General features: G+C 36.7%; 1 protein-coding gene across 1 annotated transcript; it reads left to right on the forward strand.

The window, feature by feature from the left end:
• On the forward strand, positions 1-27,580 carry LOC121406174 (aqualysin-1-like). The gene is made up of 9 exons (XM_041597198.1): positions 1-112; positions 3,634-3,744; positions 8,624-8,764; positions 9,538-9,667; positions 11,288-11,400; positions 13,227-13,368; positions 15,876-16,054; positions 24,382-24,553; positions 27,318-27,580. Exons 2-9 carry the CDS (start codon positions 3,637-3,639, stop codon positions 27,455-27,457), a joined length of 1,125 nt encoding a protein of 374 aa, XP_041453132.1. The 5' UTR covers positions 1-112; positions 3,634-3,636; the 3' UTR covers positions 27,458-27,580.
• The last annotated feature ends 316 nt before the right edge of the window (positions 27,581-27,896 follow it).

Raw genomic sequence — 27,896 nt, forward strand, 5'->3', positions numbered from 1 at the left:
CATCCAGCCTAGCCCATCACCAGATCTGAGCAGTGCTCAACTAGATCATCACTCTGAAGAGTTACAGAAGCTTTCTTCTAGATCAACACTTGAGGCCAGGCGAAACTCTCTGGTAAGTTCATTTTATTATTTTTTTTGCTGAAGCCTTGGTTACGAAGGAACCGAATCAGCTGCGATCCTTCCCAATAGACGTATTCGGGAGCATTCGTGAGTATTCTGTTCCCCCTCCCTGAATGCGAGAAAATCCGCAAGGGATTAATAAATGAGGGATTGGCTCGTTTTTTAATGTTTAAAACCAGTCGAATACACCCACAAAATACTCCCGGTTATGGCCACAACTAATTTCATTAGGGCCATATTTGGGATATTTTTTCAAATGGAATTCGGTTGGATTCTGGGAGGCATCCGGGGTATTCAATTCGAGGTGATCCTACTCTGATTCGAAACCTAAATCGGACATATTCGCCTCTGATTCGGAAAACTCCCCAATTCAGAGAAAAATACAGTTTGAAGAGCTCAATTGAAAAAAGGGGTTATACCCATTTCTCATCAAATTCGATTTTCATTGTTTCAATGTATAGATATTTTACTAGCTCTATTATCAAAGAATAGTTGAAATTCAACAAGTGAAAAAAAATGGAAAAGAAGATCACTTTTTTTTAGAGTTGTGGGATCTTTTTCAGTTTGTTTGCAAAAGGGGCTAGATTCACAATGGTAATAAAAATATTTTAAAATATATGAAGACAGGCAGATTTATTTTATATCCAATTTTATGTTCACACAGTAGGCGTTCAGTCGGCAAGCCCTGAAAAAGTAGCTTCTTTTATCCAAGTGATATTCATGACTATAGGGTTTTTGCATAGTTAATGAGCTTGGTGCGAACCAAAACACCTCTTTTTATTCTGCCATTGCTGCTCTAAATATTAACCAAATTTCATGTTTTTGGTATCTTTGTAAAGAAGAAGAATCATTCTTTCAGGTCATGTGTTTGGAATTCTTTAAAAAAATGTTGTAGTATAGGGAAAACTTTTGATATAAAACATGAAACAAAATGATTTTTTCATGCAACAAATGTTGTTGTTTTCACACTTGATTTCTGTTTGAGTACAAATGATTTTCAGATCATAATAAAGCTGAAGATCTACGCTTTAATATGATATAATTTGTATAAGAAGATGTATCTTAGATGGGTCAGCAGCCAGCTTTTCATAGGCCAAGTACATTTAGCAGCTCAAAAACAAGGATACTGCACTCTGATTGGTCACAGAGACCACACACCCAGGCAAATTCCAATGTTCCCCACACTGGGCCTCTGCAAGGTCACACTCACCATGTGGTAATCTCTTCAAATAACCCGCGCCTGTTGTTGTGAAAACATTATTCAGCCAATCAGAACTTTGGATTTTATGTTACTCAGAAATTTTAGAAATCTCGTCTTGCATCTTGATGGAAAAAGCTGGCTGCTGACCCATCTAAAAGATGCCACATATCAAGAGTGACATTGTAAGAAAGTATACAGTTTGAGCTTTCTGATGATATAAATAATGTTGGTACCAAAAACACAACATGTTGCACAATTTGCAAGTGAAAACAGAGGAAGAAATTTCTGTTTGATGCATCTTTTCTCGTAAAAAAAATCACTTATTTATCAAAATATTTTATTCAAAAGAAATAACCAATATGAAAGAGTAACATTTACTCTTCCCAATGGTACAAAAATAATCAATTTTACTCCAGGAGAAAGTGGTTAAATTCTTTGAGAAAGAAAGTCTCACAATTCACGAGATTTTGCAGGGACATGAATTCAGCCACGAGAGGACTTGGATAAATCTGGCCCATTTGCTCATTAACGCAGGGGCTTGCCGACTGACTGTAGGGTATCATGACAGTTATTTTCGAATGTTGCAATAATATGGGAGAATTAAAAAAAAAGATTTTCTCGGAATTGTAGTAAAGTAGATTTAATCCCTTTTGCAAACAAACTCTTTAAAAGAGCACATTTGCGACAGGGTAAGATCCATTGTTTCATAAAATTTGATATTTTTTGTCCAAGATACCACCAAAGAATAGATGAAATTCCCATTAAAACGTGAATAAAAGGGCAAAGAAAAAATAACTTGTTTATTCAATAGGGATTGGATCCATTTCACTTTGTTTGCAAAACGGGCTAGATCCATAGTGGTAATTCTTTAATTAAAATATTTGAAAATGAAGACAGGTAGATTTCTTTTATATCGAAATATTATGTTCACATGGTAGGGTAGTATATCATTACAATTTAGTTTCGCATAAGATTATTGCAATATGGGAGAATAAAAAAACATGGTTTTTCGGAATTGACTAAAGTGGACATAATTATTTTGCAAACAATCTATCACATGTACGAATCAGGCCATATTCGGGCACAATGTTCCCGAATCCCTCCTCAATTTTCTCACATTCGGGGAGAGAGAGCAGAATACTCTTGAATCCTCCCGAAACGTATATTCGGATGGATTCGCAGCTGATTCGGGTCCCGGGGTAACGCAGGCTTTGGTGAAAACTCCCTGTTGAGAGGGAAACGCCATCATCTTTTATCTTGTCTTATCTTATTTGTATAACTAGTATTACTAATAATTATAATTATTGCGAAGACCCTTATAGAAAGTCATATAAATATTTTTCGGTACTTTTTGGTTTGTTTTATGGTAAAGCAGAAACGAACCAGTAGCCTAAATATCGACCCCAAGCCCTCATCTGGCCAACACATTGCAACGTTCTAAGCTGTGTAGTCTTGTAATATAGGCCCAATTAAATTATAGCACAATAGTTATGCAAGCGAGGGAAAAAATGATGTAAAAATGATGTAGATATAATTTTGAATTATTCGTTATATACCATTTATAAATGTTTCGCTGGAAAAGAATCTAAAAGGAAAATAACGATTCAAAGGCTGTTTAATACTTTGTTTTACCTTTTAAGATAATTATCGTTTACAGATAATAGAAAATTTGAAATCCGAAAACCATGTATTTCCCCTTAGAAATGGAGGCAAATGTTAGCACTATGAATAGATATTGTTTGATGAATAAAGAAGACCAGCAATGGTCATTTAAAAAAAAAATGCAAGCGAGGGATACACCAAAACCGAACTATCCCGAATAAATTCAGACCGATTCCGCCCGAATGACCTGATTCGGATGTATTCGGAACTTATTCGTCTCTGATTCGGGGAACTCTTCGAAGCAGGGACGAATAATTCCGGAATAGTCCCGAATAAGAGCTGAATCGCCAAGTATTGATTAGCCAGTGGGTCCATGCCTCCCAGAATCCAACCGAAGTCCATTCAAACGAATGTGGCCCGAATGAAATTTGTCGGGGCCATATCCGGGAGTATTTTAAAGAATTGGGCAGGTTTTCAACTTAAAAAAACGTGACGAATCCCTCCACGAATGTTCCCGATTTTTTTTTGCATTCGGGGTGAGGGGGGGGGGGGGGGATGGTGGGGGACAGAATGCTCCCAAATCCTCAAGAATACGTGTATTCGGTTGGATTCGCGGCTGATTCTGTTCCGGTGTAACCTTCGCTTGAATAAATATTTTTTTTTTTCAAATGTGAATAACAAAACGTTTCATACCTTTATTCTTTCGTCAGACAATGCGTGGATTGATTGTATTTACAGCCCTCTTGGCTGTTGCCTATGGCATCGCTCCTCTTCAGCGTGCTCAGGAAAAGATCAAGGACAAGTACCTTATCATGGTGGCCGTAAGTTTGCTCACATTCATTTATTTCTATTGTCAAGGTTTTCAACTTTACTTTAAACATTTAAGTGCTTCTTATCTATGTGTATTTATTCAGAAAGAAAACGGAAAAATTCTGTGTTGTCTTTAATCATTATATTTTGGAGATGATGAACTTAAACGACAGTATACCGATAATTAAAAGAAAATGCTACTAGTTAGCAATTTGTTTTAGTTTCTGTGATATGAGGGAATTTTCACGGCGATGCCATACAATTTGTAATGAAAAGCGCAAATCCAAATTGGAAACGTGTACTGTTGCAGAGCGATACGACGTTTTGACTGATGACCGTGATTTCAATGCGCGCGTTAAGCCAAAACTGTCGTATTGGCCATCGACACTGCATTGAATTTGCACATGAAAAGCGATACGACGTTTTGACTGACCGGGCGCATAGAAATTGCGGTCAGGTTTGTTGTATCCCCTTTTGATGTTTATTTCGGCAGGGGAAATAGGAACCGCTCAAACCGAAATTAAAAGCATGGAGCTCTTTCGCGATATTTTCTCTGATCCTAGGTTTTGTGTAAAAACAAGGGTACCAATGTCAGGCAATTATCTTGGTCTTTCCAATCATGTATTTTCTAGAAATGAATATGTTGTAAGGTCGAAGTCGATGTTGAAGTCGATTCTCTGAAATAGGTTTTCACCGGCGTATGTGTGATACGACGGTTGGGATGACCGAGAAATATATATATATATACACACACACACACACACTCACACACACGCACACATACACACACACACACATATTCATATATATATTACATAGGATATGTAGATTCGAATCAGTGATAGGTCAATACGCCATCACGTGACCATAGCTGCGAGGATCGCATTTGTTATATTCCAGGTTTTGACGTCGCCTCAGGGAATATACCGCGTTGTATCTTCAATTGCGGCGTTATATTCACTAAGGTGACGTCACTCTCTGCATACAAGTTGCGTAACAAGTGTAAAAAATGTACGCGCTAATGTTAACGCGTCGATTGAATGAAAAACGCGCTTGATGCATTATAAAAAAAATCTATTATGACGTTGATGGATCAGAGCTGAAGCAAGAATTTCGGGTTTGAGCCAGATGACGAATGCAATTTCTGATGGTGAATCCACATATATATATAATATAACAGATATTGCCTGGTCTTTCGTTTTAATAAATAACATTTCAACTCCCCTCCGAAGCTATCTTTTTCCCTCGGGATAATATTTTCCCTCAGCGCTGCGCGCTTCGGGCAAAATATAATCCCTTGGGAAAAATATATCTCCGTCGGGGAGAGGAAATGTTATATTCAAACTCTAGGTAGGCAATATCTGTACTTCAAACTTAACTTTACTGCCAACAATATACACTACACTTACGGACCTTAAGATCCTGATGAAGGGCATGTGCCCGAAAGCTTGATGAAGTCTAGTATTGACCTTGCTACGGCCCTCTCCATACCCTTGACCCTTGACCTCAAATATAGTCATGAAGGAGACTCGTACACGTACATTGCCAAGACTGATCACATTATATACACAACAAAAAAGTAAGTCCCCCCTTTAACAAACATCAATAATTTCCGAACCAAAGCGAGTTTTTTGATATATTTTACATGAGCCTGTATGTTATTCTATAAGCTACCCTCTGAGTAAATGTTATGGACGTATTTTTTTAATTCATGCTTCAGTGAGCACCGTCGGAAGGCAAAAATGTCACTTTTCAAAAGTCACAAGACAAATATCATGACTTTGATTCCATTTTATTGGAACTGATTCCACATTCTCATCATGAAAAATAGTCAGAAGGCTTGTAAAAGGTACTTTCTAAAAGACGAAACAACTTTTTTTTGGCTAAATTTCATAGTTGAACAAACACAAGTCCAAATTTGCTATAATTGGATTTTTTACACATTTTAAGCTACCCTCTGGGTAAATGTTATATGGACGTATTTTAATTCATGCTTCAGTGAGCACCGTCGGAAGGCAAAAATGTCACTTTTCAAAAGTCACAAGACAAATATCATGACTTTGATTCCATTTTATTGGAACTGATTCCACATTCTCATCATGAAAAATAGTCAGAAGGCTTGTAAAAGGTACTTTCTAAAAGACGAAACAACTTTTTTGGCTAAATTTCATAGTTGATTAAACACAAGTCCAAATTTGCTATAATTGGAGTTTTTACACATTTTTATCAATAAAAATGATCGAATATGATGACAATTATTTATGGGAAGAGTATTTTCAACAATATTCATCGTTTCACGGTTCAATGAACATTTATTGAAAACAAAAAATACGATTTTCAAATATCATAGGCAAGTATTGTGTCATTTTATTAACTGAAACTGATCTTTTATCATTTTTTTCGTTATGTTCATGAGCAATTAACATGCTTCAATGATTCAAAGGCGTTTAATTAAACATTCACGCTGGAATGAACATGTGGAATGTGATTAGCTCTTTTTTACGTTATTGGAAAAAATGCAATTTGTAACAATGGATATCTGTCACAAACCTCCTTGCATGGTTCATTTGATTTGATTTTTATGAAAATCTTGATGATTAATGCATCAGTGAGCACACAATATTCGAAAATTATGCACATTGGAAGAAAGTTCAAGGCCTTGGCCCTACTCTTTGCCGCATCGAATTGTTATTTTGGTGTACGCAACTTTTGGATAGTGTTACTCTGAAGCCATGTGCGAAGTTTCATGAAATAACTGTTGGCAGAAGTAACAAAAACCGTCCATGAAACAAACCCTTATTTCATATTTGTTAAAATTGTGACTTCCTCTTCCATAGACTTCTGTAAAAATATGGGTGCATATGTTTTAGAATAAGTAACCCCTCATTCAATATGGTGGAACTTTTTTTCAAGGCTGTCTTTAGCAATTTCATTTTGCAGTAATGTTTATCAACCTATGTGCAGAATTCTGTACAAAAATTAAATCGATTTGTTTATTCATGGATGAGTGAGCAGGCATCAAAGTGGGATAATGGCTATTTTCAATGTCACAGACTCATTTTAAAAGGTAATAAGTTGAATATTGGGGGAAAATTCTGTTTCAAATGTGACTCCAATTGCTGTTGTATTTATAATCCATCATTTCTATCACCACACACTTTCCGAACTTTTAACATTTTCATGGTTGAGCGAGCACATTCGAAAACTTAGGAATGAATACTCTTTATACTGCATAAATGTATTCTTTTCCTAACAATTTCTCATGATAAGTTCAATATATGGAAAAATCAGGGGTGGATCCAGAATTTAAAAATGGGGGAGGGGCCTATAATCGGGGTAGCCACCAACATTTTCAAATTTTAATAAGACCTAACAAGTTGTAGAGGATACTACCAAAAAACCCCTATGATGATACATCACAATACAGGGGCTGCGGAACGGTTTTCAAAGTGTGTGTGGGGGGGGGGGCTGACCATGCAAAACATCACAATCTTATGGTCAATTTTACATTTTTTTTACATGCTTTTGGAAAAAAAACCTAACCCCCCACCCCGCTTCTGCGGCCCCTGCAATATTGTGCTCACTTAACCATGAACATACGATATCAAATTTGTGTGTGGAGTGGCTAAATGATGGATAGTAATACAGCATTAATTCACCTAAGAACAACTTTTGCCCAACTTTGTATTTGCACAATCGGAAAAACGACTCTTGTGACTTTCAACAATTGTCATTTTAATTTAATCTTTAATCATTCATGCATGACTCAACCGATCAATCTCATTTTCCCCCAATAGTTGCTTAATGAGTGTAGAAAACTACCTACGAAATATCATACCTCAAAAAAAATCCGTTCAAAAGTTACAGCAATTTGATTTAGGGGGACTTACTTCTTTTGTTGTATATCTTATATATACACATAATATATATATATATATATATATATTTATACACACATATATATATATATATATATATATATATATATACATATATATATATATATATATATATATATATATATATTATATATATATATATATATATATACATATATATATATATATATATATATATATATACATAAATGCATTATTCGTTCTTTTTATTATTTTTAAGAAGTGGGATATATATACATATTCCCTTGGTTACAGGATAATTATTTTAATTGTACGAGATTTTAATTTTCAAGGACAACTTTCTTTCATTCCGTTGCTGGCCTACTTTGTAATAGCTCAGTCACTTTTGCTCTACTGTGGCCGTACGGCTAGTCGAAAACGGTTTATTTTTTTCAAACCACCTTTAGTAGCTAGTAAAAAGAAATGTTAAAGCAGATGCGAACCAATAGCGCCATCTCGAGTCCTCAACTACTCATACCTGTCCAGTTTCCTGACCCATAATGCTAGTGTAGTATATAGTAATATAGACCCACTTGAATTATAACATGCTAATTAACTACTCAATTCATTTATACCGCAATAGGTATGTTACCAAGTAGCAAATAATTACTTTTCCTCTCAAAACATGTTAGTTTCTCTATAAAAATACAATTATAGGTCACTGTATTCTCTGTAGTATTAGTACATATCTGAAAACGTATATTTAAAGACTAGGTATTAATAACACACAGTCAATGAGAGACGACACACAGTTCACTTCCCCTTTAAAACTGTTGTTTTCGACGCGCCGTAGAACAGATGTGACTGAGGTATATTACATAGCCTTACACCTTTGTATCAAACACACTCTTCCAGAGGCCATGAAAGGAAACAAACACAATTGTAGGAAACCCTTCTAATTTCAAAATATGTTTCTCCCAACTATACGTACATGTATGTTTTCTTTACATTTTAACAATTTGCAAACATGACTATATTCGAATTATTTCAGGACAATGTCGACATGAGGGATTTCAATGTCCGCCTTTTCGCAGCCTTCGCTTCCCATGATTTCAGGCTTGCCAAGATCCTCAAAACTTTCAAAAACATGAAGACCCTCTCACTTGAGCTCAGCGAGGATGCCGTCGAATTCGTAAGTATATAGCTTCGAAATAATAATATAACAAAATAATATGATAACTTAACAACATTCATCCTATACATTTTTAGTAGATTGAATGTGGAAACTTTCACTTTAAATGTGCAAAAACGCCCACAGACCCAGCTCGGTCAATTCGCTCACTCGCTTTCGAGTTTCTTCAATTTTTTTTATACGCTTTATCCCCCCGTACGGCCAGGTTGCAGTAGAATTTTAGAAGCCCAAATGATGGTGAACCACTGTCACTGTGTTCCATTTTCACTGAGCAAACTATGAACAAATCGTATAATTCTGCTTTATAAATGTATTAATCAATCTATTGAGTTTGAATCTGGGGTATTTTGTTTTCAAGCAATCTGCTTCATACGATGGCGCTCCTCTTCCTGGAAATCGTAAATGTAATAGTAATCTAAGTGGAGGTGCCGTGGCCGAGTGGTCTAAGGCGCCTGGCTATACATGGAAAGTCCGGAGTTCGATCCCCGGCCGCGGCACCTATGCCCGTTAGCAAGGCATTTAATCTACAATGCTCTTTTTTCCTGCTTTCAAATAAATGGAAATGCTATATGCATTATTGGTAACTAGGTGTGCACTTGTTTTAAAAAAAAAAAAATCTAATAGAAGGTCAGCTTTTGTTTGGATCTTGGAATGATATGTTTTAAATACATTTTTTTCTATGACTCATGCCTACAAGAGTGATTAAAAATTGTATGATGTTACTGCAGAGGAAAATAATAAATCATTTCAAATTAAAATCAAATGTGTTACAGGTCCGCAGGTTTGATGGAGTCATACATGTTGAAGAGGATGGTGTTGTCCGGGCTCAAGCCGTAGAATCCTGGGGTCTTGATCGTATTGATCAAAGGGACCTACCTCTTGATGGCAGCTACAGCCCAACAAGTAAGCCCATCCATGCTAATGAAGAGTCGACAGTAGCATCCGCGCGAGAGAATCGCCCTGAGAAAATTCAAGGGCAGGCCTTTATGAATCTATACTGCTAAACGCAAATTTTGTGTAGATGTCACTCCCCAAGAAATCTAAACTTAGGGACTTTTATCAAAATTTCCTAGGTTTGCAAATTACATTTTTCGTTTGGGTTTTAGTCCATCGTGATTTTAGGGATTTTTTTTCTTCTAATTTTTGGCGTATTTGACACTCAATTCGCGTTCCTCGAGTTTCGCGCCTATATACCTGTGTAAAACACCCCCTCCTATTTTTGTTTGTTCTGGCAGATGCTGTCCACTCTTCAGTAGTAGTGATCCTTGTAAATTTATACATTTGACCGACGGTATCTCTTACACTCTTCAAATTCCTTATTCGTTAAACCGTCTCTTATTTAAAATTCGGCATCTAGCATAGTCCAATTTGATATTGAACTTCAATTCTCACAAATTTTTCCCTTCCGGATATTCTTTTTATCTATCATGAGAATATGGGAACTGCATCAATTTACTATGATCATTATACATTTTTGAAATAATTATATTACTGATCAATATTGTTATTTCTGCGTTTATATTACTCACCAAAATATCATTAATCATATATTTCTTCATGCTTTGAGTGTATTTTTGTATCAGATTTTATTTTCAATCAAGTATAGCTATTTTTGTGCTTTCTTCGTGTTCTTGTGTTTTTATCTGTAAAAAATTATACAATTCAGCGTATGCTAAGAAGTAATCCTAAATGAAATACCATTATTATTATAATTATTATCATTATTATTATCACTTTTAGTATTATTACTTCAGGGGCGGCGGAGCGCAAGTTGAATGTGGGGGGGGGGCAAAGGGAAAAAGGGCACCCTTTTTTATAGAAAAATCAAAATATGATTCGAACATAAGATATACAACTATAAACGATGAAAGTTTCATCAAATCGTTTGTATAATAACGAAGTTAAGACGTCACTCACCTGCATGTATTTCATTATATGAAATACGAAATATTTTCTATTTCTCCTCATATTGAGGAACAAAATTTTATTTCCCCCTGATCATGAGCAACAGAAAATGTTGAAACTTATCGTGATTAGATGACTAGTCTCCTTCTTGTAAAAAGGAAAACTGAAATATTTTATGATTCAAAGCATAAAATACAGTAGACATATTGAGTGAGTGGCATCATTGGCCGTCTCATTTGCATATAACTGTTTTGTTGTGCTTCGTAAAAAATCCTGCATGTATGTAAAAATGCCCAACTTTCCGATTTTACATTGTATTTTGATTATTTTTTTAGCATTACCCTGGTTTGATTTTCTCGTGTACTTAAGTCAACTTCTTATTGGTGTAGACTTGCGTTTCTGTCTAGCGGAGGTGAAAAAAATAAACTAATGAATTAAGTAGTCGAATTGTTTATTAAATGAATACATACCAGTCGTAAAGCGATATGCAAAAGTTTAGTTTGAATACAAGTATATTTTGCTCTCAGTTTTTTTTTATAAAAACACGACAACTATTATTATTTTTCCTCCATAAGGAAGAAGAAAAAACCCAACAATCGTTATGTTTTTCATTATCAGATACTGGTGAGGATGTGAATGTATACGTGATTGATACAGGTATTCGTCCTTCTCACGTCGACTTCGAAGGTCGTGCTTCTGCTGCTTACGATGCGTGCACATTCAACAACGATGTAAGTTCACCTCAAAGGGAAATGTTTCACCGGAGTATTCCGTTAACTGTTTCTCTCACGCAAAAGAAACAAAATTGCCAAATTGATGTGAAGGCATCCCATGGACGGTACAGCTTTTGTTGCCAATAGGGAAGGGGGGGGGGTGATATTTTCATATACCGACCGGCAGCTCAATGCTGATTTTTGTTGGTTTCTTTGAAGGGGTAGTATCAACAGTTATTTGGCTGTATCCGTACAAACAAGATAATCAGATCATTTAATTTCATGTAGTCTGTCATAAAAATTGAAAATTCAGAGCAATATTCATGAAATTTGTGATCATCAACGAAATGAGTATATAACTAAATAATTACTGTAAGTGCGAAGCGCGATCAGATTTTTTCTAACATACTGGCCCGAAGGGACCGCGGGTCGTTTCATAAAGCTGTTCGTAAACTAAGAGCGACTTAAAGAATGACCGGTGAACCTTTCTTAGCCCTTATACTATCGCCAATGAATATACTATTTACCACAAGAGAGGATCACCGGTCGCGAAGTGAAAAACTGAAAAGATCTGATATTCGGATCTGAAAAGGGGGTCACTAAAACCATTATTTCAAGCACTGTGTAGGAAATATTAGGAAGAGAATATAGATTACACGTAATATATGATGCGAGGTACGAGCTGATTTAATTTTTCATTTTGCCCTAGGTACGGAACATTGTATTTTTTGTCTTATGAAAAAAGTTACTATAATTTTTTTCCTTTTCCTCTTCCTTTAAACGCGAACTAAAAATTACTGATATTCTGATAATAATGAAAAAGGGAAACTGTAAAGATATTATATGAATTTATTTAAAAGGATATAATACCATTTAATAATCTAATGACGGATAGCCCGAAATTTTTTGATATGATGGCCTGAAAACTCAACATTTTAGGCACTTTTGTGATTATGAATAGGAGGCATGGGTTTACATATTTTCAACAACTACGACAACGAAAGCACGAACAGAAACTTTTGATGATCTCGAAGGGGATCTTAAAGCCTGTGTATAGCTTTGGTAAAGGGTCAATAATGTGATTGATAATCGAATATCATCTAATATGACAGTCTTACTGAAGCGTAGAGACCGTTAGATATTTTTCCAACTGCACTTCTCTGAGAACATTTCAAATATTCAAATCTTGGATATATAGCGCCTTCTCTCGGCGATGCTTGTTTTAAATTAAAAAATGGGCATTCAAGCACTTATCTTATAAATTTAGTGATTAGATATCCAAAAGCTACAGACAAAGAACATATCTTGAAAGTTTCAGCCCATTCCATGATTTGGAATAGGATTTAATTGAAAGACAAAAACACACAGATATTTTAATTTGATCGGGTGACCCGATCAAGTTCAATTTCCATGTAAAATCGCAAAATTTGTCCTGTCAAACACATTTTCATTTCATATCCTCCACATCATAAATGTTATAGGGCATATCAATTCAAATTAGCTCGCAATGAATTGGAATAGTGATAAGTGCATTTTGGTGGATTTACCAAAACTATACACAAGCTTTAAGTAGTTTGTTAGAATCTCATATTTTGCCATTATAACAAAGTAAGGAAATGTCATCAGACTTCCTAAGACAAGATTAGCGATCAATCACGAAATGGAGTGACCAATCAATATTAATGTTACACCCGCATTTGGTTCAAAACAGTGACCAAGAACCAATCAGAAGCGTTCATTCATATTTACTATTCATCGCTAAGGTTTGTATTATCGGGGCCCTAATCATAACATGCATAATGACATTCAGAAAATCAAACCTATATGTTTCTTTTATCGTGCAGGGAATAGACTGCAATGGTCACGGTACACACTGTGCAGGAACCGTTGGTGGTACCAATTACGGTGTCGCCAAGAAGGCAAAGATCTTCGGAATCCGCGTTCTCAATTGTGTTGGATCCGGGTCATTCGCCAATATCATAGATGGTAACATAATCAAAATTGGAATGTGAAAACGGGCATTTTAATTTGACCGGAGGCAAAATCTGTTGTTATTCGTGTTGATGATTTCACAAAAAACTTACAATCACCAAACTTGACACATAGCTGATTGCAGGGTGGGGTCACTCACCCACAGAGGGGGACGCGTATGACCGTTACCACAAATGCAAGTAACCCCCTATTGCAGTCAATTTCAAGGACATTTTGTGAAATTTACCCCCCTATTTTCATGCAAAACAAGGACAAAATTGCGGTAAAATGGTACCTTGAAACACCCCTAATTATAAGATTGTAAGGACACTTTTGCCCATTTCGCAAACTTACCCCTATTTACCATATTTCAAGGACAGGGCATATACCCTTTCCTCATTAGAGGAAATTGCAACACAGGAATCAGAGTGCTCAGTCCTTATAGATGACCAAGAGCCATGTCATACTGATACAATAATCCAAAAGAACTTTTATTTTTCTTGAAAATGAAGAAAAGTAGACTTCTTTGTAACAATAAATGTAGAGTTGTCCACATAAAGAGCATGATCAGTTAGAAGGAGCATTTTGTCAGACCATGACCAAATACAGTTGAACCTTGTTATAATGAAGTCTTTGGGACCAGAGAAATTACCTCTTTATATCAAAACCTTGTTCTCCATTTTGTTCTAATAATGATGACATTGATATGAGCGCGCCCTCCGCGGCCGGTGCATCGGCGACTCGGATTTTACTTCCCGACTTCCCGTACCGTGATCGTGTTTGTCCCCTTTTTCCATATGGATTTTACCCAACACTTAAGCGTCGACCTCTTCAAACACACCGCGCGCCGCCGTGAAAAGCCGCAAAAATGTGCCATTTCCCCCATTTTTTCAACCATATCTTTTGATCTGATTGGCCTAGTTCACCAACGGAAAAAGCATTAGAAAATTTAACTCTTCTTCGTTATGGTGATGTAAAATCACGATTTTTTGTTGTGCCATCGCACCGTCATTTTTTGTTTATTTTCCATCAATTTGGTCAAAATTTCTGTGGTATTGAACTTTTGACTGAACGCTTCCGGCAAGATCTGGCGGTTTCTTGCCGGGAGTGGGCTATTTTTTACCAACGGAAAAAGATTCATGTCATTCAGTTCATTCTGAACATTTTGATATATAAATGATTCTCATTGGATAAAAAAAAACCGTCAAAATATTAAACAAATTGGAGCCTCCGTCTGATTTGGGGAACTTTGCTACATTTGCGCATTTCATTTCTCCACGAGGGAGGGGAAGAGAAACCCGACACCGGGTATCGATGAGATTGAATGAGAAAAAGATGAAGAGAGGCGACATTTGTACTAATCTTCAGTAAATAATCACGTAGGCAGAGAGCGATGAGACAGCTAATGAATTGCATCTCACATTCCTTGAAAAGAAAATGACAAGAAACAATGCCTGCTGAAAATGAACAGTCTCAATAAATCGCCGTACGTGTCCCTCCCACCATGCCCACCTCCGTGTCACCCTTGCTCTAAATAGAACGGTCGCGAACTTAGCGTGATCCAATACGATCCAATCAGATTCAACCGCACAGCTGACCGACAATAAAAAATTGTACGCTTAGTCGGTTATGTGTGTGTGCGCAGCTGCCCGGGCTGATTAAAAGCTTCAAATTAGGTGAAAGAAATCGGGGGTTACAGATATGCTGACCCCTATTTCCATCAGATCGAGGACGGTAAGCACCTGGTGAACACCCCTATTTTCTCTACTTCGAGGAGTGTTCTGTCCGCGGACGTTCCATGAAATTGACCCCTTTTCCCGCGATTTTGGTAACGGTCATGCGGTCCCCAAGTCATATTGAGTGACCCCACCGGGACTTATTGTCACTTTGTTGGGGAACTCCAAGCTGAGATATTACATGTATGGTGAAAATAATAATGATACACTGTATCTAATAATGCTTATAAAAATGATAGTTATAATGCAAATTATAAAAAATATGACATTTTGCATAATTTAGTTCTATACATGTCCTAACGCAAAAGCAATATAGCTAATGATATCATACATTTTTTTATCGTTTATTAATATAAGAATATAAGACTAGAATTGACTACTGATGTAAGAAAATCCTTGTCCAAACAATTGATATATTAAAAGGAGATGCATTATTGCACACACGAATGGAATAAATACAAGTACATTGAATTGTATAAGAAAATGAAATCAAATGCGGACATGATATCATATCGATGACGGTGTAGTTTTAACGTTTTTCAGAAAATAATGCAAAACTTTTAAATTCAGGGACTTCATTACGGGTGCGGCGCCGTGAAACTCTTAGTTCTTTCGACAACGATGCTTATATTGTTGTCTTTAAATAATTAATATTTTTGTTACTTTCAGGGGGGCAATATGGGCATGGTGGGGGTGGGGTCCTTTGGGGGATTTGAACGAGTTAAAAGTATCATTGCACCCCTCAAATGTTGTGATCCACTACGCCACTAATCGTTTTCAATACAGGAATGGACTGGGTACGTGGGAATGAACCAGGAGTTGTCTCCATGTCTCTGGGAGGTGGTGCCTCCGACGCCGTTGATGAGGCTGTCACGAACTTGAAAAATGCTGGCTATGTTGTCTCCGTCGCCGCTGGTAACGACAATGCTAATGCTTGCAATTACTCCCCAGCCGGGGCTGCAGATGTAAGTATTTAACCCCATTATCTTCATTCAATCAATATTGACTGTTTGGTATTTATCACGTACCCGCAATCGGTCTCGTTATAAACATCATGGCCCGTATTCTGAAGTAAGGTTTAACTTAGACCATGGTCTAACTCTGTGTTAAAATTATGGAAAGCCAAAAGTGTCAAAATTTGTATTATTATGTTTACTGTGCTCTTTCCTGATTCATCTATGATGAAGAAAATCATCATTTTATAATTCCTAGCCAATTATGAATGATTTGAGAGCCAAATGAGCTGAAATATGACATATCTAATGTTAATGATCAATGTAACAATTGGCTATCCATACTTAAACCACAACTTTAAACCTGAGATTAAGTTAAATCTGACTTCAGAATACGGACCCATGTGTAGAGAATGGTAGTTTTATGTAGTTGGAGTGGGATATGCAGGGGCACATACCTCCGATTGAAAAAAAATTATTCATTTTATTGTAGTTACTATTTCATGTGTATTATTTTGTTAATGTTTAATCAATTTAAGATATCATGCAAATTTTCCTATACCTTTTTTTTATTCAAATTTAAGTTTGGGGCCTAAAATCTGAAAAGAGGAAATAAAATAAGAGTGAATGAAGACGTAATCGGGTTACGTAATTTATTCAACGTAATAAAGAAACTTGGATTGAGAGGTTTTCTGCAGAGTGTTGAAGAAGTTTCATATCTCATATCTGTGTGCAGTTATATAATCGTATTGGATGGTTTAGAATGGAATACCAGATGGCCAAGAGTTTGGGCTAATTTTCTATGAAACGTAGATGAGTGGAACTTTGGCCCTAGCGAATGGAATATTTCTGGTATTCCATGAAAAAAAAGCCATCCAATATAACTATTATAAGCTATCCCACCCCCAGCAATAAAAAGGAGAAATTTGACTGAAGAAGTCATGTCACTAATCACATAATGGCATCATTACTTCATAACATAACATCAAATTTGGTCGTTGACATGCGACTTGTATGTAGTTCATTATGACGTAATTGAGTGTCGTTGTGCTCTTACGCTGCGCATCGCATTGATTTCATTGTTGTACGCGTTGAATATTTCACGCATTCGCGTATGCACACTATACTGTTGAATTGCTCTCATCATAGAGATGTATACTAATTAGGCTAGAGTGCGGGGTCCCCATAGGCGCGCGTACTTAACGTCTGTGATTGCGTGGAGCGGGGTCGGCCATTGCTCGATAGGTCTACGTCATGAATTTTTCCCATAGGAAACTAATAGTTTCCTAAACCTGCCGGCCTATATGGCACTGAAAATGAAATTTAAAATGTCGAGAATGACTTTTTACTGTTCCAACTTTTTGCTTTTTAATTTGCTTCACTTTAAGTTACTATTTTTTTTCTTCAAATTCGCTGTTTGGGGGTGCATGGGTGTTATTAAAGTGACATAAGCACCCAAGCAAATTCAATTACACATACTGATCAAAAAAGAATACATGGGGCGCATTCGGACACCTCAGGCCCTGAAGTGAAAATGAACATTTACTGTCCCACCAATTCCAAAACCATTCCGCGCCCCCATATAAAATGATATAATAATTTTGTTCATCCATATAAATAACAAACCTGAATAATCAAACTTAGGTCCACAGACTAGCAATTGAAATCAAAAGAAGAAAAACAGGAAATCAAATTCAGTATATACGTATATACTTTTAAAATAACAAATAAAACCGAATATGCAAAATGCGTATTTATCTGTTTAGTGTACGTTTTGGAAATCTTTGCCATAAAGTTAATATTCAAGCGACACAGACACAGTTAATTAACACAATAATTTCAAGAAAGGAATATACAGCTGAGATTATAAATTAGGATGATCACTCAACAGCGGACAATTTGTAAAATCGTATTCCAAGTATTTGTCAGTTTTATTGTCAATATTATTGTTTAATGTGTTTGGTTTTGTATTCACAATTTTGCAACCGCTTTTATATGATAAGTTCATTAAGTTTGCAATTATCTCTTTCATGTCTGACATTGTTATCAATTGGTTTTATACACTCATAATATTCTTTAATTGTAGTAAAAATACACATTATAATATCCTCCTGAACCTTCCCTTTTCTTCCCCTATATACTCCTCCTTTTTCTTCTTCCTCTCCTTATATTACCAGGCGCGTAGCCAGGGGGGGCGGTGGGGGCGGTCGCCCCCCCCAAAACGCCCCCAAAAAGAAAAAAAAGAAGGGAAAAAAGAGAGGAGAAAAGGAAAAGGGAAGGGAGGAAAGGGAAGAAAGGTAGCTTTGTGTTTTTTTTTCTTTTTATTCTTTATTTTTTCTCAAAAGAGAAACTCCTTCACTCTTCTTGATCTAAATTTATATATGAATTTTGCTTCCGCGCTGCGCGCGGTTAAATGACAATATTGAAGTTCGCCATTGTTTCCCCCACCTTTTCTCTAACCCTGTTTTTCCACCTCAGCTATGTGCTTCTTGCCAGTTAGAGTTAAAATTGTATACATTAGGGCATGAATTTGAGTAAGGTTAGGCCGAAGTAAATATATGAAGTTATCTTTTTTTTCAATTGATCGCGCAACTTCTGGTCTGGTCGGCTCCGAGCGGGTAAAATCTTTATGTCAGTTTCTGCCGTCACCTCCATAAAGTCAACTTCTCCCGCTTTTCAGCTCATTACTAAACAATCATAATTTTGGAGCAATTAGGTTCCTAATATAAAAAGAGGAAGGTATGAAATTCGTGTCGTATTAAATAAAAAAAGTACAATATTTTTTTATCAAATTGTATTAAATTTCATGTCATTTCCCTGTATACATTTATCTCCTGTCCTGTTTTGCGCCCTCAGTTTGAAATTTTGAATGACACTTAAGTTTCTTTATATTCAAAATGAAGCGCTTCAGGATCCTTTTTTTTTATATAGAAAGATAATTTCAATAAATCACAGAAGTTTCAACTTTTTGCGCAATATTTTCCTTGTAATTAAGTTCAATAATCTTAGAAAATCAATTGAATTAGAGCCGATTGGGTATTAGAGATATCTACATTTGATGAAACGTCCGCCCTTTGAAATTTCAGAGTTTCATTGCTCTGCGCGGGGAGGAATATCTTCCTCTACACTTCTCCTCTGTTTTGCGAGTTAAAAATATGCACTGTTGCTAAATTGGTTGCAATCAAATCTGATCTTTCCAAGGAAAGTATTCAATATATCTTTGAGAATACCCTTTTCTCGGGACCCTTTTTATGGCAAGAAAAATTGATAAAACGCTTTAGCTTCCGCGCTTATAATTTTGATTTCATCCATTGTATACCTCTTTTGTGCGTTCACAATCACTTTTGAAAACAAGGTTCAAAATCGCAATATAGTCAACCGAATTGGAGGTACTAGAGACAAGAGAAACGGCTCCTTTTCATTTCAATTTATGAAATACTAAAAGCTTCGCGCTTCGCGCGGGAGGGGGAAACTATTACTAGTATTTTGTCCTTGATTTGTTCATATAATATTGGTCCATTGGAATCATTATAGGATAACAAATCACCAGCTATATGTATATCAATAGAATATTTTAGATGGTTTGCCTATCAGCATAGTATTTCAGCCGGGTTGAATCAAGTCCGACTTTCCAGAAAATCAAAGTGAATTGTTTTATGTTGCACATTGTAATTTGTTTACTCTCTGAAATTTTGAAATGTTTGCAAGTCAATAATACACTGTAAACATCCTAACCCCCCATTTAGGCCTCCTGTACATTGCAAAATTGTTCAATTGAATGCGCGCATTTGATATGCAAATTTTGCTGTCAACGAACTTTTCTACATTGATCGCATGTAAGAAAGTAATCAATATGATCGATGGTTGCCTACATTGGAAATCTTCATCATCAATTAACTGGACCAATGCGTAAATCATTTTTAAATGTTATCAATAAAAAGTAATTTTATGATACTCACGAGTTATTGTGATGTTGGTTACATCGACGTTTAAGCCCACGGGGAAAAGGGAGTTCGGCCCTATTCTAAATTTCTATATATGATTTCTATATGTGTAGACATATATAGAAAACAAATTATAACAATTATCAAGTGAAGAAATAAATTGTCAGCAATCAGCATCATAGTAATTAGGAAATTATACTTGAAAAAATGCAGTCGTGTTTTCGCGTCTCAGATGCATCAGACACTGTTTTGACGTACTTGAATACCAAATTATATTAAAACATTAAATTCATTAATCAGGAGCTAGAACGATATTCATAGGCCTACATGTTATTTTCAATAGTCATCACTTCCAAATCATTTGAAACTAGAAGTCATATCATTATATCGAAATGTTATGACCCAAGCAAAAATTATTGGGGATGTAGCCTATTAGTCGTTGGCATATATAGTGGGCCTATATAGGCATGCCTGTCTTCAGTTTTGTTCGATTTTTTGTTTATTTGAACTTTAATCTAGTGCTATATTTACAATTTTGCTTTTCCATTTGCTTTCGCTCTCATATGTCATCATTTTGTTCCGGTTCTATGCTCATCCATGTACATGCCCCATAGGTACTGTACGCGCATGGCAGGCTACGAAGACCTATCGAGTAATGTCGGCCGGTCTCCGCGTAATCACAGTGATTTGACGAAGTACGCCCTCTAGCGTTATTAAGTATATATCTCTATGGCTCTCATATACCGTATTTACATGTGATCGGCTTTTAGTCCAGGATAGGCCCCATAGAAACTTGACCAAACCTTGTTTTTTTATATATACAATATTTTTTTGATGGTTTCTTGTCAATTCGAGGGTGCTGATTCCGAATTTGGATGATGCCACTCTTGTAACCTTGAGCATTTTCTGCAAATTGGCAAAATCCAATATGGCCGCCAAAATATGCAAATTACCCATGAAAATCCTAAAATTGTCCGCACATTGGATATGAAATGCATAAAATCGGGTGGCAGGAGTGAATACCGCTCTCTGAAAAAATAGTTTTTGATAAAATATTTATTTTTCTGATATTCAAAATGGCGGCCATAGGCCATTGTATACTCTATTATGTACAATATGAATAGGGAAAACTAATTTTCACAAAAATTAGCACTAAACTGCAAAAAAATCGCGATGTATGAACGAAGTTACATATGCAATGATCATTACTAACGAGATATATCATTTATTATGTTATACATGGGGATATTGCTGTATTTCGATATCTAAAATAGCCAAAGCTGGCCCAAAGAGTATGTACAATGTTAATGGCCGGGGCCAAAAAAAAATGACAAGAGTGAGCACTAAAATGCATATTATTAAGATAAACGAGTGGAATGCTGACTAAAAGCATCATTGCCATTGCCATTAATATGCCATTTATGTGATAAATGCTGTTAAATGATGATAAATGCTTTGACATCAAAATGGCCGCCAGCCATAGGCCCTATATTTATCATGTACTGTACAATGCGAATTTTCACAAGAGTGAGAATCATAAAATGCATATAACTGTGATATACGAGTAAAAATATTGCCTTAAACATGATTTCTAACTAAATACATCATATATTGGTCGTGGAGGTAATGAATGTTGTACTTTGAAATCCAAAATGGCTGCCATAGGTCCTAAAAGCATTGTGTACATTGTAACATGGGACATATAACTTTGACAGAATTTGGCTTTGCTTGACTCTAGATATTGCATATAATTGTGAATTGTGAATTGTGAAAGGGTGAAATATTGTCTAAAACCATGGTTTCTACCGAGATATATTATATCATATGTGTAATTAAGTTGCATTTTTAATTTGAAAATGGCCACCATAGGCCCTTATCGTACAATATATAATTTGAGTGGAGATAAACAATGTTCACAAAATGGGCATATGGCAGCCATTTTGAATGTTGAAATACAGTTTTTATCACCTAAATTACATAAGATATGATATATTTTGGTATAAGTCATGTTTTCAGACAATATTTCACTCATACATCACCATTTGGCCAAGCAAAGCCAAATTCTGTTGAAATAATTTGTTCCCATTCACATTGTGCATAATACCATACCTGTAGCGGCCATTTTGACTTTCCAATAACAGTATTTATCACCTAACTGGCAGAATAAATGATATATCTTAATAGAAATTTTGCTTTCAGACAATATTTTACTCATAGATCACTATTACGTGCATTTATGGTGCTCACTCCTGTGAATATTGGTTTCCCACTTTGCATTATACATAATACTGTTAATGTCTATGGCGGCCATTTTGAAAGTCAAAATACAGTATTTAACACAAACTTGAAACCTGAATGATATATTTCGTTAGAAAATATGTTTTTAGACAGTATCCCATTAATTTATCACATATATATGCATTTTAGTGCTCTCTCTTGTGATTTCTTTGCTCCTCTTTCTCATTGTGCATAATACTTTTAGGGCCTTTGGCAGCCATTTTGAATCTCAAAATAAAACATTCATCACATACATGGCATATTAATAATATATTTCGTTAACAATTATGTTTTTAGTCAGTATTCCACTTGTTTAATCTTAATAATATGCATTTTAGTGATCACTCTTGTGAATTTTTTGGCCCCCATCGCCATTGTACGCAATACTGTTTGGGCCAGTGGTGGCTAGCTTAGATATCAAAATACAGCAATGTTCCCATATATGACATTATAAATGATATATCTCATTAGTAATGGTGATTTGCATACATTACGTCGTTCATACATCGCGATTTTTTGCAGTTTAGTGCTCATTTTTTGTGAAAATTAGTTTTCCCTATTCATATTGTACATAATAGAGTATACAAGGGCCTTTGGCGGCCATTTTGAATATCAGAAAAATAAATATTTTGTCAAAAGTTATTTTTTCAGAGAGTATTTCACTCCGGCCACATAATTTCATGCATTTCATAGCCAATTTGTGGACAATTTTAGGATTTCCATGGGTAATTTACATATTTTGGCGGCCATATTGGATTTTGCCAATTGCGGAAAATGCTCAAGGTTACACGAGTGGCATCATTCAGATTCGGAATCAGCACCCTCGAATTGACAAGAAACCCTCAAAAAATATTGTATATATAAAAAAAAACAAGGTTATGCCTCTTCTATCCTGGACTATTTTGGTTCAGAACGAAAAGCCGATGCAGAATCGGCTTTACACGCTGTTACAGCTCACGGTGCAGAATCGGCACGCGCGTCAAAAACCTGAAATGATACGCACACCAACAATATACGTCATAAAGAAGACAACGCTGGATCGATCCGTTCGCTTACAATTACCTCACAATGGTAAAGTAAATGAAATGCGCACCAATTGCCGATTCAGAATCGGCTTTCTGTTTACACGTATTAAAAAAACCGATTCTGCATCGGCTCGCGGTTCTGAACCTACCTTTGGTGGTGCAAATTGCCGATTCTGAAACGCGAGCCGATGCAAGTTAATCGCGTTTACACGCTATGAAAGAGCCGATGCAAAAGCCGATTAAGTGTAAACACGGTAATATACAATATCAAATTTTGTACAGTATTTTGTACATATGCCATATTTTTTCGGATTTCGGTCCTGTCAGGGATACGCTCTGAAAATGCAGTCTGCAGACCGAGGTATGCGTTTTCAATGCATCGCTAAAATTATAGATTATATACAACACATAACAAAACACATCCTTGGCAGCTGATTGGATGAATACGTGTCACGTGACATTCAGTGGAATGAGCTATAGCACACCAAAACATGACATCCGTGCAATAGTCGACTATTGCACGCTCCAGCAAGAGAGCAGGCAGTTCAAACCTGGTTCAAACTCAATAAATGCGCGTACCATGACCTGCGCCTCCGCAATAATTGCATGCACGTTGGCCTACCTGAATCACTGCGCTTCATACATCACGCGCATATAAAATTATATTTAGCGAAATAAAAGGCCATAAAGTTAGATCCAATTCGATACTCCTAGCACTATTCCTTGAAAGGCCATATACTTTCGATGATTCGATCTATTTTGGTCATTGATCTAGACGATGTCTTCAAATCGTGTGTTGTATAAAAAAATATTTAGTGTTTTGTCGTCCGTGCGACTGTTCGAAAATTACATTCGGTAGGCAAAGTCGAAGAAATCTATATTCAACTCCGCTTCGTGTCGTTAAATAAATTCTTTCAACTTGCACCCTCATGTAATATTCGGAACGATCGCACTCGTAAACATTGAATATTTGTATAATAGACCATATTGCATGAAACTTAAGCCAGTTGTACATGTACGTGAGTGCCCCATTATATTGACTTTCTGGTTTATTATTTATTTCTGATATGAATCACTAATATCCTATACCTAGGCCTTATCTGTTGGTGCCACCGATAATGCTGACACACGTGCCTCTTTCTCTAATTATGGCACCTGTGTCGACATCTTCGCACCTGGAGTTAGTATCACATCGGCATGGATAGATTCGGACACTGACACATACACCATTAGCGGTACTTCCATGGCCTGCCCACACGTCTCAGGTATCAGCCGACTATAATATTCACTCATCATATGAACAAGCTTAGTATATAACCATAACATTGTCTTCAGTTATACCATGGTCACATTTGCTCTACGGCTGCCGTACGGTGGCCGTAGATACCTGAATTCGAGAGATTTCTGCGGCGGCCGCAGAAAATCTACGGTGGCCGCAGGGTCGACGTACGGCGGATTCCTACTTTTTACAGGCCGTAGGGGTGGCCGTAGAATTTTAACGCGGAGTTATAACACTTTTTCTTTTCTACGCTCGCCGTAGAAATCAGACTAGCCGTAGGCATGGCGTAGAACGCTCTACGGCGGCCGTACGTCGAGCGTACGGTGGCCGTGCGGCTGCCCTCTTGTTTTTCTTCCCTCCTTTCCCCTTCTCCTTTTGTGTTATCTGCTCGGGAGCCACCAGGCGCGTATTTAGACTTTTGCACCTCGGGGGCCCGACCTATAATTTTGGCCCATATGCATGTGTACTTTTCGAACAAAAAATGGCGACCCCTCCTCGTCAGGCAAACAGGTGGCTTAAATGCATGTTGAATTATCTTATTTCATAATCACATGAAAAAGGGCAAGTGCAGACCACTTTTTTTAAAGCAAAGTATCCATAAATAGGATGTAATACCACTTTTTTTAAGAACAAATGTGACCAGGAAGCACAGATATTGCATTTTCACCAGGGGCTAAATTGGGTAAATTATGACCTTATTATTATTATTGTTATCATCATTATCATCATGTTCAGTTAAATGCTAATTTTTGTTGTTTCCTATATAGGGTGTAGTTCTTACTTAAGACTAATGCGTTTATTAACATCTTAACTTTATTCCTACAAACAAGTTAACATGTTTAAGTCAAAATAAATAATGCGAACGCGATTTTTAGCTTGTGTATAGACCTGAAAATAGAATATTCTGATAAATTTTGTAAGCATGAGCAGGATGGGTATTTATCTATCTGTCAGGGCGAGCTGAAAATTGTTTATATTCCAAAAATACCAAAAGTTTGGAAATTCTAAGCATTATTGGTAATCATGAACAGGATCGGTACTTACAAATTATTCGACGCGAGCGCCAAGCGCGAGCTGAACTCTTTTTATATTCCGTTCCAAAACTGGACATTCTACGCAATTTAGGAATTCATTAACAGGATGTCCATCAAACTAATTATTCGATGCGAGCGCGACGTGCGAATCACCCCAAAGGTCGAATTTGTCCCCCCCTTCCTAGGTCGATTATTACTGATCGTATAATATTCAGATCAGTGTCAAACATTAATTTGGCGACCCCCCCTTCCTAGGTCGAACATTAATTTGGTGCACCCGCACTTTTATTACTCCCCCTTTCTCCTTTTCCCTTCTTCTTTTTTCCTTATCTCTTTCTTTTCTCCCTTTTCTGTTTCTCTTCTTTACCCCTCCTTTTTTTATCTCCCCTTTCTTTCCCTTTCTTCCCTCCCTCTTTTTGGCGCCCCCTTTTTGCCTACTCAAGGGCCCAGACCCCGAAAACCCACCCACTCCCTCCCGCCCAGATTACGTGTATGGGCGTGGTGCGAAACTGTGAAAATTTCTGAAATGAAATGTCTAATGTAAAATATCATGATGAGTGTGAAAAGCAATTCATGGTATACTCACTGTATAGTTCCCCTGCGGCCGCCGTGAGGGCGCCTTGCGGCCACCTCGCGTCTGCCGTAGAATTTGTCAAAAACCTACGGCCAGCGCAGGGTCGCCCTAGGGCGACCGTACGTCATGATTTCAAGGACTTACGTCAGCCGCAGATTTTTTTCTCCATAAATTAAAAAATACGCCGTGCGGCGACCGTAACATATGTGACCGCTAGAGTAAGTGGCCGTGGAAATTCTGAGGCGACCGTAGAATTACTACTTGCCGTAGAAATTTTAGAATCTACGGCGGCCGTAGCAAATGAAACCAAGGTAACAGGACTCCCTGTGTGGCGAAATAAGATTAGCGATTTTCGCTTGTTCTTTGGGATAAATTCACATTCATCATAAAATTTGGCTCTAAAAACTTTGAATTCTGTTAAATATTCCTGGAATTTAAGAGAAAGGGAGAGATTGTCTTTGATCCAAATTCAGACCAACCTTCCTTCCCATCATCAAGGGGCCCACAGAAATATGCTCAAAATTAACGTTTTCGAGCGCTCTGGTAAAAAAAATAAAATGACCCCAGAGTTATAGTGAAAAAATGGATGGAAATGAGTATCTTTGTTTACAAAAGTGATATTTTGAAGACTTTTTTTTAAATTAAATTGTGTGTTCCATAGCCATGTAGACTTACCGCAGACAGGGTGGTTGAACTATGCCAGTGACTATAATATCCTGTCATTGGGGAGAAGCGTCGGATGCCGATGTCAATCGTGATACAGGGGCGTCGTATTGCTTTCTGACTGAAAGGAAGACAATATTTTCAGTTTGTCCTGTTTTTAGAAGGGAAACGTCATTCAAGTACAGATACGGAAAAGTAGCCTGCACGTGGACTATATTGGCTCAGAGGCGGCAGAAGTAAAAAAAAAGGATCATAAAGGGGCTACAATCCAACTGTGGATGAACTCAGACTGAATCCATGATACAAATCACGGATAAAGAATAAACAGAAAGAGAAACAATCGAAGATTATGAATTATCGGGAAGAAGTTGAATAAAGAATAAGCATTGTCTGATTTAAACTTCTCATATACATCGGTCATGAATACCAAACACTCACGAGTGTCGTTTTTAACGAAACTTTGTTTGAATTGTTTTCAGGAGTTGCTGCTCTTACCCTTGAAGCCAACAAAGATTTGACACCAGCTGAAGTCTATGCTTCAATCAAAAACAGCGCCACCAACGATAAGGTGCAAGACCAGGGATGGGGCTCACCAAACCTTCTTCTCTACACCAACTAAACGCAGTTAGCAGGTGGCTTGGATTCATGGCTCAGAATATGATTTATCGAGAAGACGATGAAAAAAAACATTATGACGGTATTAATCGATAAGAACGAATAAAGAGTAAAATTCAATAATGAATTCACTTGTTTTCTTTTGTTATTTGCTCTGAGATTCAGTGATGTAGGTAATTATAGCGGCCCGGGGGGGGCACTTAAATTGACGAGTGGATACCATGCGCGACCCCCCCCCCAAAAAAAAAATAACGTCGAATAATTTATTGGCGACGATGCCTTCGCTAAATTCAAATTCAATATTTGATAGAATATCACGCGTGATATTGGCGATTCCCGGGAAAGGCAAATAAACAAAAGTAAATATTAGGCCCTATATATAGAGAGAGAGAGAGTGAGAGAGATAGAGAGTTACGATTGATCCGATATATCTCAATTCTATG

Source organism: Lytechinus variegatus, chromosome 19 (assembly GCF_018143015.1).
Source record: "Lytechinus variegatus isolate NC3 chromosome 19, Lvar_3.0, whole genome shotgun sequence".
NCBI lineage: Eukaryota > Metazoa > Echinodermata > Echinoidea > Temnopleuroida > Toxopneustidae > Lytechinus > Lytechinus variegatus.